Source organism: Ochotona curzoniae, unplaced genomic scaffold (assembly GCF_017591425.1).
Source record: "Ochotona curzoniae isolate NIBS_2020 unplaced genomic scaffold, NIBS_Ocur_1.0 scaffold_4506, whole genome shotgun sequence".
Classification (NCBI taxonomy): domain Eukaryota; kingdom Metazoa; phylum Chordata; class Mammalia; order Lagomorpha; family Ochotonidae; genus Ochotona; species Ochotona curzoniae.
In genome coordinates this window covers 79,138,552-79,150,957 of record NW_024467119.1, presented here as the reverse complement: position 1 = coordinate 79,150,957, position 12,406 = coordinate 79,138,552, and the positions used below count along the sequence as shown (strand labels likewise).

The window sequence follows — 12,406 nt, the reverse complement described above, 5'->3', positions numbered from 1 at the left end:
AGCCAATGCATGTACTAACGGATGCAGGTGCCTGGTCAGCACAGCCCCTGGCCCCAGCTCTCATGCAAACCTGTAGGTGCTATGAACAGGCAGCTCTTTTATTCAGGGGTACCCTGGGCAGTGTCTTCCAGGGACCCAAATGGCAAGCCTTTGGCGTCCAACTCCCTGTCTTGGATTCTTCCCAAAATGACCTAGAGAACCAGAGGAGAGAATGGCTTGGTGGTGGCCGAGGGGATAGAATCTAACCATCTACAGCCTTGAGGCCTCGATTGCACCTCCAAGGTATTATTATTACTTTTTTACTTGGGGTGTGGGCTGGACACCAAAGTGTGAAAGAGTGCCCCAGTGGTTTTGATGTGTGACTAGGATTGAAAACCACTGAAACACTCCTGGGTTTTTTGTTTTGTTTCGTTTATTTGTTTCTTTTAATGTCCTTATACTAGTTAGGTTGTTGGTTATAGTTGGAGGCATACAGGTGAATGAAAGTTAGGCTTTGGTTTCTATTGGCTTTTAAATTTATATGTGAATTATATATAAGAAAGAGGGAGAGATCTTCTGTCTACTAATCAGTTTACCAGATGTTTGCAACAGCCAGGGCTGGACCTGGCCAGTGCTAAGAGCCCAGAACTGAGACTTGTGTGTGCTAGGAACTCAAATACCTGAGCTTCTCAAGGTGCACATTAGCAGGAAACTAGAATCGGAAACCCAGGCACTCCAAAATGGGATGCTAATGTCACAGGCAGTGTCGTAAGGGCTGTGCCCAGTGTTCACTGCTGAGTCCAGTTTCTTGAGCATCCTGAGTGATTTCACCCCCGCCACCCACCCAGAGCAGGGGCAAGTCTTACTGACTACCTGCTATGCTCTGCTCCACCTCCTCCTCTACATCACAAATTACTTCAGTTATGCAGACGTGGACTCTGCGTACTTAGTGCATGACACAGCTGGGTGGCCAGATGGTGTCCAGCCTGCCTCCCCGCATCAGTGAGATCGGAACAGCCTCTTGTCATCGTTCTGTTTCCCACTGTATTATCAGTGTGGTAACCACGGTGGTGTGGGATGCTGCGTTTCCTAGTTGTAATAGCTAGAGGTCAGTGACATATATGTTCCACTTGCAAAAAAAAAAAAAAAAAAAACAGAAGTTGCTAAAGAGTTTGCGCCACCAAGGAGCAAGGGTGTTTCCACTGCTCAGGGCAGTGCTGAAGGTGCAGCAGGCTGCCAGGCGCCACAGCCACCTGGCCTCAGCTCATTCTGTCCCCATGCACAAGGATTCCTCACCAGATGCGGAAACCATGGACTCCAGATGTGCTTGAATGAATGTTGCCAATATGCCAATAAGCATTTGTAATTGAACACTGCACAATTCATCATCTGAATGATCAGATCTGAATTATTATTATCACTTCCAAAACAGTCAAGTGAGGCATTGCAACGTGACTTCTTCATTCATATGACCACTCTCCTTCTCTCTGTCTCTTTTGATTATGTCATTATTTGGAAGGCAGAGAAACAGAGAGAGGTCATTCTACTGGTTCACTCCTCAAGTCCTGTAGCAGCTACAGGCTGAAGCTAGGAGCCAGGAGCTCCCTGTGGGTACCCCATGTGTGTGGCAGGAACTTAAGTACTTGGGCTGCCCTCAGCTGCCTCCCAGCATGCAATATTAACAGGATGCTAGTTTGGGAAGCACAACCAAGACTCCAACCCAGACACTGTGATATGGAATGTGGCCATCCAGAATGGTGTCTTCACCACCACATCAGATGCGTGCACTCCAAACTCTCTTTATGATTAGGGGCCAACTTTGTCATGCAGTGAGTTAAGGCATCACTTACAACGCAGGCATCCGGTATCACAGGTTCACGTCTGACTGTTACATCCAGCTCCCTGCTAATGGCCTGGGAAAGCAAACAGAAGGCCCATGTTCTTGAACTGCTGCCACCCACATGCCCAGATGGAGTTTCTGGCTCCTGGCTTCAGCTGGGCCCAGCTCCGGCTGTTGAGGCCATTTGGAAAGTGAACTAACCGATGGAAGATCTCTCCTCTCCACAGCCCATTTCTTCTACTTTTACTCTGGCCTTCAATCACCCTTCAAATATATATATATATATCCTGGGATGGAAAAGTCTTGGGAGAATCCGTGCCGACATGACAAAACCACCCAGACAGGCAGCACCCCGCCCAACCTGCAGCCAGGGAGCCCACTAGCCCCTCATGCCCGGTGTCGTGGCAAGTGGGTCACACAGGGTGTGAAGGCATGCAAGGCTGACCTTCTGTTTTCTGCCTGCTGTCCTCCATACTTCCTCTTCCTGCCTGGGTCTCTGCCTGTGAACATGTCACTGTCGCTTTCCATTTTCACCCTGCAGCTCCTGCAGCTTGGGCTTCTGCTGCTGCCTGCCCCACCCTGGGACCCTGAAATATATCAAGCCATAGAAGGAGCAAGCTGTAGCAGGCAGATAAGCCTCTTGGGAACAGCAGAGAGAAGTGTAGGGGTGGGGAAAGAGAATGGATGAGTGACGGAGAAACCTACAAGAGGTCACGGCCTCTTGCACAGGGTCTTCATGCTGATGGTTTCAGTGGCTGCCGGGCAGACACTATGAGACAGGTGTTGTGGAAGGGCTTCTTTTGGATCTTAGGGAGCAGAAGGTCAGAGAAGGGAAGGGGCACTTCTCCATCCCCTTGGCTAAAGGGGGTGGTGTGGCATGCCTCAAGCGCAGCTCTTCCGAGTTCTGGCTTAGGAACCTGTCCTTGGCTTCCAAGACTAAGGACATTCAACAGGGTTCAGATCCTGACTCGCTTCCTGAGAGAGAGAGGAAGAAACAGAGAACTTGTTCTGGCTTTCTTCAAGACTGTGCTAAGTCCCTGTGGCTGTGTGGCATGCTGCCCACGGAACATCTTCCTGGGAGTGTGTTTCTTAGCCTAGCTGGTGCTACAAGGGCTGTGTGAGGCTGGGCAGGTTTTAGGGGATCATATGTCTACTGGGGTTAAGTACCGACCTGGGCAGGTACAGCCATCAGATTTTGGGGGACAGGGGAGGGGAGGCCTGCTCTGCTACCTCCACTGGCTCCACCTGCACACACCTGCTTTTGTCACCTGGGGCTTCCCTGTTCAGGTTTGCGCCTCTGTCTGGTAACCCGTTCCTGGTCACTGATGGCAGGCTGTGTCCCGCCCAGGCTCTCCAGCTTCCCTTGGCAGAATCACTGCAGGAGCTTCTGAGGGCTGATTGTTCATGCTTCCACCTTTGCTCCTTGTCTTAGTCCATTTTCTGGATCAATAACGGACTGAGTAATTTGTAAAGAATGCAGGTTTGTTTGGCAGCTGGCAGGCTGCAGAACCTGGGGTTGGCATCTGCATGGTGAAGGCTCTTCACTGGGTCATAAGATGGCAGAAGGGGTCACTTGGTGAGACAGGGCAAGGTGCCAACATCATCTCTCTTCCTCTTCTTCCAAAGCCATTGATGCCCCATCATGTCATCCACACCACCTCGCAGAGACCCCATGGTCCCAACATCGACATAGTTATCAAGGGTTTAGTTTTTAATGCCGTAACTTGGGGGAGACGAGTCCAAGCCACAGCACCCACTGGGGCCATCACAGGCTGCCCCCCACACCCAGCCCTTTTTGATCAGGTTTCTGTCAAGCCTCACAGTGAGAGGACTCCGCCTGGGCTGTGTCTTGGGAAGTACTGCCCCCTTTATCGCATCCCCCACACCTTCTCTCCCCTCTGCTGAGCTCCGCTGTCAAAACTGTCCTGCCTGTGGGAAACCTCAGGGATGAACAAGGGGATGTGTGAATGGCACTGTTGAAACCACAACAACCTCCTGAGAGATCTCCAGCAGCAGGGTCAGGTGGCGACAGATCCAAGTCATGGCTCCGGGTGGTGGTGGGGACAGCACTCTGTACTTAATTCCACACCCCTCATGGAACAAGGTTCAAGGTGAAATGCCAAGTGCAAGAAAGAAAGGGGCGGAATACTGGATACATTTTGCTCCTGTTTGTCTCTATGAGTAAAGGAAACAGGAACTAATACCAACGCCTTATCCACATAGAGTTCTCTGGAAGGCAGCAGGACAGTGGTTACCTCTGGGGAAGGAAATTGTACCATGGGGGCCAGGATAGCAGCAGAACTTTTTTTTTTTTTCTGAGCCTGTACCCCTTGCATATTGCCTCTCCAGGAAGTTTAATTAAAAGCAAGGTCAATGCTTTGGATTCAGCGTAGAGACTCAGTGTGGAAATAGATGGGGCCTTGGGGATCACTCCTCAGTTGGATCGATGAGCACATTAAGCCGTGCAAGGATGAATGGGTTGTCCAAATCCTCAGCTGTACAAGGAAGGACAGCACCCTCAGTGGACGGCCACGCCTGAGGAGATGCAGCTGCAAGCCCCACAGGTTCGGAACACTGAACACAAACGCTGCCGTTCCCCAGCACCAGCAGCCCAGACTGTCTCCTTCCTCCTTCCTTTCTTTTTCATTTAAAAATATATATATTTATTTATTTGAAAGTCAGAGTTATCAAGAAGCAAAGAGAGAGAGAATGAATTCTCATCCACTGGTTCACTCCCCAAATGGCCACACTAGCCCAGGGCTGGGCAAGTTAGGAGCCGGGAGTTTCCGCCAGGCCTCCCATGTGAGTGCAGGGCCCCAAGCATTGGGGCCATCTTCCATTGCTTTTTCAGGCCATAAGCAGGATGCTGGATCGGAAGTGGAGCAGCCAGGACACGAACCAGTGCCCATATGGGATGCCAGCATCATAGCAGCAGCTTTATTTGCTAAGCCCCAATGCCAGCTCCAAGGCTCAAGTTTCTGCATCTATAGATTGGGGACATTAAGGTCTCTGTGAAGGTCAAAACATGCCACTCGTACTTGTCCTGGCATATGCCATGAATTGAGCAGCCAGTAAATACAGTTACTCTTACGTACAATTTCTAGGTTATCATGGAGTTGGAGCTTGGACAGGGAGTGGGCTCGGATGGAAGCCCTCCTAGGGCTCTCTGAAGGTGAAGACTTACGGGGTAAATAATACATGCAGGGGCAGGGGGAGCCTTCACTTGATCCTCACTCATTGAAACAGCCCCTGAAGAATCTGAGAGAGCATGAAGCAAACCAATGTGAGGGTGTGTGTGACGGCACATTGTGGAGAGAACGTTCCCTTTAATGCCAAGGCCCATCCACGGTCAGAATTATCTCAAGCTGAGAAAGATACACAGCCCTGGGCACCCAGTGCCCTTCTGTCTGTTGCTCCCAGCCCCAATGGGCTAAATGCTCTCCTTATTCTGGCTGGCTGATTTCTGGGGCTAGGGGTCAAGGGCTGAGGCAGAGCACAAAACATTCTGGAAACTTCACTCACCTTCCCTGCAGAGTCACTGGGACCATCTCACACCCTGGGCAGGGGAGTCCCAAACACATGACAGGTGCCCAGGACCCGGTTCCTCACTTCCGCTGTGCCCAAGAGCCACCTCCTTCTGTGGGCGAGGGGTATTGCCTTGCATGAGGAACTTTCCTCCCTGGCTGTGTGCCAAGTGGAGTGGCCAGCCAGAAGCTCAGCTGCTACCAAAAGTGCATTTTCTGAAATAAGAGTTGAACCCTACAGTCTGGGTAGTTCACTGAGGGGCATCTGCTTCCAGTTAGGGAGGCGGGGCAGGCCGAGAACCTGGCGTCGGAGTCTCTAATCCTGCCTGCTAGCTCTGGCATCTTGGGCACATTGTACCACCTCCCAGCCGCAGAGTGGATCCGGAAGAAACAGTGAGGAGTAATGAGATAATTTGCTGGGCACAGAGTTTGTCCCCTTGGCAAATTGTCACTTCAATTTAGCCCAAGTTAGAACAGGGCCTCTGGCAGTGAGAGAAGGAAGCCAAAGCAATCAAGTGTGTGTGTGTGTGAATGTGAGCATATTATGTGAGTGTGCATGTATTGGTGTGTGTCTATGTGTATATGTGTATGAGTCTGTGAATGTGTGAGTATATTTGTGTGCACGTTTTTGTGTGTATATGAGAGTGTGAGCATGAATGAGAGTATTAGTATGTGAGCAGGTGTGTATGTGTGAGTGTGTGTATATGCATGTAATTGTGTGAATGTGACTGTTGGTGCCCTGGAGAACTGAGCAGGATAAGCACCCTAAGCACCCATGGCCGGGAGTTAGGGCATTGCCACCGCCTACACTTGCAGACACATCATTTCCTCCTCGCCCGACCCCTGCCCCTCAGTTGCCAAGGTTACCAGGGCAGAGTACTATGTTGAATCCCAGTGGTCCTGGAAGTGAAGTGACTTTAAGGAGTGTATGTGTGGGCAATACCTATCCCTGCTCCCCTGTGGCACCAGACAGCAAAGATTTTCACATAGGCATGACCACGTCATCGGCTCAGCTCAAACCAAAGCTGTGTAACCATCCAAATCCCTTAATGCACAAGACGGAGACCAGTAAAGGACAGGCCACCTCTTCCTCCTGCTTTTGGCATGTATGTGTGAGAAATACAGGGAAGTGACACTCTGAAGTTTGCATGTGATGAATGTAGATGGTTCAGGACAGCGTGACTGTCAGATGCATTTCCTGGCCTTGCGTGGGAAGGCCATATTTATATCTATAACCAGATCATCACACTGCGGCTGTCTCAGCTCAGCCACCATAACAGAACACCACCAACTGGGTGGCTGGCAAGTCCAAAATCCAGGTGCTGGCAGATTTGACATTTGTTGGGTACACCTCCTGGTGTGCAGATGACTGCTTTCTGGTGTGTCCCCATTGGCAAGGACAGAGAACGCTGGGCTCTGCTTTTATTTAAGTGATTGATTCATTCATTTGAAAGGCAGAATGAGAGAAAGAGGGAGAGAGAGGTAAGGAGGGAGAGAGAGGCTTTCCATGCGTCAGTTCATTCCCCACATGGCCAGGCTGATTTCAGGAGCCAGGACCTCCATCCTGGTTTCCCATGTGGGTGGCAGGAGTCGCAGATGCACTGGCAGGATGCCAGATCAGAAGCAGAGCAGCTGGGACTGGGGCTAACATGGGCAGAATGCAAAGGCCAAAAGCAATGGCTTCATCTGTCATACAATGATGTCTGCCGATTTCCTTATAAGGATAGTAATCCCACCATGGGGGTCCTGCCTTCATGATGTCACCCCAATCTTAGTGTGCTCAAAGGCCCCCCTAAAACCCATCACATTGGGAATTAGCGCTTCACCACGTGAAGGGTGTGTGTGTGTGTGAACATTCAATCCTTAGCAATGACCAAATATTTGTGTTATTTTAATCCTAATCAAAGTTCATTGTCCCGGTGTCCACATGGGATGCTGTTGCTGCAGGTGGAGGATTAGCTTGTTCTATCATCACACCAGCCCTGAAATCAGATAATAAATTGGCTCTGCCAGGTCCACTTTCATTGCTCTGGATTAACGTGTGGCTTTACTGCAGCCAACTTGTGCATCTGCACGATGCCTCATGCCTGGGAAAGCATTTCCCATAGATTCCATGGCCTCAGTTTACAGGGAGTACTGCTCATTGGGCCCACCTGAAGGGCAGGTAGTGTGACCTCATGATAGGACTCAGATCTTTAACTCACTTGACCATGACCATCACCTGGCCAGGAGAGAAAAGACTTGCAAAACTGTCACCCACCCATGTCCTCTCCCTGTCCTGTCATCAGGAATGAGGCAGCTTTTCAGTACAATCTGAGGCCAAAGCAAAATGCCCTTGGTTGCCTGATGATAGGGAACACTTCCATGGAGACATTTCTTTCAGTAAATGTAAATATTGGGAATTTCCCTTTGTCAGTGACATGTGCATTGCGTTTTCATTGAGAACCCAGGAAGATTGGTCAGAGAATCCCAGAGGGTTATACAGAACGGGAGACTGACACCAAGACCTAAGCAGTTGCTCTACCTTCAACAAATTATTTTCCACTAGGTCCAGCCTTTTCTTAAAAATGAGAACACGTTATGTGGCCTGTAAAGGTGAATTTAAATGTATTGAGAAATCATATTAAAAAGTCTCATGATAAACTCCAGGAGTAATCTCAGAATACCACACGGCTTGGCACATCAGCCTTGACATGAGGGGGTGTGTTGATGCTCTTTGCTCTAAGTGCTGCTACTGTATCCGGTCAAGGCTACATGACTGCCTTTGTGGGGGGTGACTGGCAAGCTGTGGTTCCATGCTCGCTCTACTCCCAGCTGGAGCTCTGTTTACCTTCAGCCCGCTGCTCCTGTCAGCCTGGCCTGAGAGCCACGCCCAGTGGCTCATGTTTAGGATTGAATGTGGCAAGGATCCATTTAAAAACCACAGAACACGTAGCACACCAGCTGTGTCTCCACGGCCATCTCAGTTTTGTGCGTCTTCCCACAGGTGATTATGAGGAAGCAGAGCAGTCGGGAGACATGGTCGGGGAAGACGCAGCAGTGGAAGATGCTCCCCTGACTACCTTTGATGCAGTGACCCTGCAGCTGCCCACCGTGGATGCCAACTTCACCCACATGGCTGAGGATACAATGCAGTTGCAGCTAATATTAATGGCCGCGGTCCCGTTGGCTTTATTGATCCTCCTAGTGTTGATAGTAGTACCCTTTGCAATATACTATAAAAGAAAAAGAGCTAAGCAAGGTGAATATTTGTTGTCTACCCATTTCCAGACACTTGCGTGTGTGTAAATGAATATTCAGTAAGACACAATTTTTTATGCTTGTCTGCAGAGCCTTCTAGCCAAGGATCTCAGAACGCGTTACAGACGTGTAAGTATTCCAAGAATTACCGGAACATCTGCTTAGAGATGAGGGCGCAATGGCAACAAGGAACTGAGACGTTTTAGAATTAAGCAATAAGGCCATTGTTAAGCACAGTGCTGAAGTGTTTGCTTTGATCCCAGCTCCCTGCTAATGTGTGCTGAGGGGGTGGCATGTGATGGCTCAAGCCCTTGGCTCCCTGTCACCCCTGCAGGAGACTCAGCCTGGTTCTAGCACTTGGCTTTGGCTTGGCCCAGCAGATGGATGGTCTCCATCTTTGACCTTTTCTATTTCAAATAACATGAAAAAAATGTTAAAAACTTTATAAAAGGACTTAAACAAAGACTACATATGATAGCAAGTAATGAATGGTTTGTTTCCGTGAGGTTTTCCAGAGGTTAATAATTCTGTGTTTTTTTTTTAAATGGAAAAAAGGTGTTCTTTTTCTTGTCTTTTTCTATCTTTCCTACTGTGTGATGAAGTTGACGAAACAAGAATGTCTCTCGTTCATTTGGGTTGACAGTGTGGTGCTGAGGTCGTGCGGACTGCAGTTGGTCAGTACACTCGCTGCCACTGCGACCTTGATCGAACTTCGTCTGTAGCTCAGGAAACCCAATGCCTTCCTCCCAGCACTGTAAGAGTTACATGGATCACCAGGCATACGATAAATGCTACATTAATCATACAATAATCGTTGCTTATTTCTTCTCCCTTTGCCTAACATGATGCCTACCCCAACACACACCATCTGCTCAGTACATGTTTGTAGTCCATGAAGGAGCGTTAGAGTCCCAGGATCTGTCTTGGCAGGAGGTTTGAACCAGGACCCAGAGCCAGAATTGATCCTACAACCCCAATATGGGATGCAGGTATCCTAACCACTAAGAAAAACCTGCTCCTATTGAATCTTTAAATATATATATATATATATATTTTTTTTTTTATTAGAAAAACAGAGTTACAGAGTTACACAGAGAGAAGGAGGGAGGAGTGAGAGGAGAGAGATCTTTCATCTATTGGTTCACTCCTCTAATGGCCACAATGGCCGGAGCTGAGCTTGGAGCTGAAGCCAGCAACCAAGAGCTGCTGGTTCACTTCCCAAATGCCCACAGTAGTCAGGGCTGGACCAGGGCAAAGCTGTGCACGCCATCTAGTCTTTGTACATGGGCAGCTGGGACCCAAATGCTGGAGCCCTCACCTGCTGCCTCCAGGGGACACAACAGCAGCAGACTGAATCTGAAATAGAGCCCCTGGCCTGTCCCAGGAACTCCAGTGTGGAATGTGGCTGTCCCCGGGCATCATCTCAACTGCTGTGCCACCCCAGCCTCTTTTGGGTGGTGGTGATGATCGGGGGAAGCTGTCTGTTTCCTGACCAGGGAAATAGTTGGGAAATCATTTAATGTTCTGGATTCTTCTTCCCCTGGACCTCAGGGCCTTACCTTTGCAGTGGCTGCTGTTTAAGACTTATTTACCCCTTTGATGACCGGTCCCTAGGAGATGGCTGCAGGCAAGAGGCCTGGCCAGAAGCCACTGATTTAACCCCTTGGTGGCCATTGCTGTAGTATGCCCAGCTCTGTTTGGGAAATCCAACTTGGTTCGTGACTTGATTCACAGCTCATCAGGGACAAAAGACAGGGAAATCCAAGTCTCCTGAGGCCAGAACATCTTCTGCCTCTCTCCCCAAGCAGCTTTCCTGTCATCAGGTACATAGTGGGGGAGATTTGGCAGGTTGGCTGGGTGTAAGATGGGAAGTGCAGGAGGAAGACAAAATGGGTATCAGGACATGGAAAGGACTGGGAGCAGGTAGGGAATGGAGGGAGTGGGAGGGGGCAGCAGAGCAGATGGCTGGTAATAGATAGAATCCAGGCAAAGTGGGGCGGGCAGGGTGTGCAAGCCAAGGACCTGCCATTGGCCTCCTGTCTCCTCTGGTACTCTCCCTAACACTTTCCTGTTGCCATGGTAATGGGGGTAATGGCCGTGGAGCAGGGAGAGGAGGCCACAGAAGGCTTTTTGCTGCTTTAACACTGATTACAAGCACTTGGTGTGGGTGCCTCCTGAGTGCTTCTGTAATGGGGTTTTAAACTTCCCCAGCATCTGCATGAAGGCTGGCTTTTGCTCACCAAGAAGCCTACAGGGAACTGCAGATTATAAAGATAAATCCATGCCCGCAGCAGGGGCTGAGAGCTACTAGGGGTTATTAAACAGGGGACAAGGGAGTGAGAGCAGGGAGCACTCAAACACTGGAGCTCTGCCCCCTCCACACCCCGTCACCCGTGGTGGGAGCAGGAATGTAACTGTGTGGATTTATTTACTGTCAAATCTGAGTTTCAGGTTAAAAATGAGTGTGCAAACGCTGCAAAGTGAAGGTCCTCTTCTCTCCCCCATCCTAACTTTCTGAAGCTTCAGGCACCTGAACGAGGGGGCCGACGCTGGGGAACAGGCGTACCCAGACCCCTCCCCTCCAGCCAAGGCAAACACTGGTGACTTGAAACTTGCATTTGTACCCAGCATTCCTGAATCAGCAGTGCCAGTCAAACTTGCCAAACACAAGAAATGACAGCTCCCTCTGCACTGCTGGGACGCTGCAGGCAGTGGTCCCTGCATGGGGGCCTGACCAGTTGCAGGGCAGACAAAAGGAGGCTCCCAGTGGGCAAAGGCCAAAGGGATGGGATGATCTGCAGGGCCTCAGAGGGTCTTGTTCTCCCCTGGTCTTGCCAGCAGAGGTGCAGAGGACCCAAGCTGCCCACTTGCTCCACACTGTTCTGCTGGGTGTGCCTGACCTGCTGGCAAAGGCAGCAGAGTTTGGGCTAGGACACCAGGACTCTGTTACCTGGGGTTCACTTCCAGTCAGATCTACCACAGAGTCCTGTTGTTGCAAACTGCCACCTGACTCTAACCGCAACCAACAGCCACCCAGTGGGCTTGCTGGAAGATGCACTGTGATGATGACTGATGACGCTAAGGCCAAAAACTTGAACGTGAACTTCACTCTAGTGCCGATCGCTATTAAGACTTACTCAATAAATATGAGGGTCTTGAAAAAGTTCATGAAAAATGCATTTTATGAAAAATGCAGTGCATGGATTTTGACTTCTAGCACCAACATGAACTTATCTTCTAATGCTATCTTCCCAGAAACTCTAGGAAGTACTCCTGCATTGACAAGGCATTTGCCCGAGTGCAATGCTTGTGGACCTTGGTCTGGCGTGATGCCACACTGGATGTGACAAATGTGATTGTGCCCTTCGGAAGCTGCAGTCTAGTGGCAGAGAAAGACAAAAAAAAAACAGTTAATGCAGTGGCCAGCATTGTGGGGAGGTGACTTAAAAGTCATCATCTGCAATACGAGGAGCTTGTATAAGTGCCAATTCAAGTCCCGGCTCCACTTCTGATCCAGTTCCCTGCTAGCACACCTGGGGAAGCAGTGGAAGATGTCCCAGGTTCTTTGGACCCCTGGACCCATGTGCTATTCTCTAATGAAGTTCGAGGCTCCTGGCTTCCATCTGGCCCCATGGGATATTGTAGCCATCGGGGAATGTATCAAGTATAGATCTTTCTCCTATTCTCTCGCTCTTATGTTCATTCTTGCTCATGGTCTCTATCTCTCCCTCTCTCTCAGTAACTATGGCCTTCCAATAAATAACTAAAACTTTAAAAAAAAAAAAGGCAGGGGAGGGGTGGAAGTGGAGAAGGCAAATGACCT

General features: G+C 49.7%; 1 protein-coding gene across 1 annotated transcript in view; it reads left to right on the top strand.

The window, feature by feature from the left end:
• TMEM154 (transmembrane protein 154) overlaps window positions 1–12,406 on the top strand; it is a 39,332-nt gene that overhangs the window by 10,589 nt on the left and 16,337 nt on the right. The window contains exons 2-3 of the mRNA XM_040967359.1: window positions 8,330–8,584; window positions 8,674–8,712. Of these exons, the coding sequence (XP_040823293.1) occupies window positions 8,330–8,584; window positions 8,674–8,712 (294 nt within the window). The remainder of the gene's footprint in view (window positions 1–8,329; window positions 8,585–8,673; window positions 8,713–12,406) is intronic.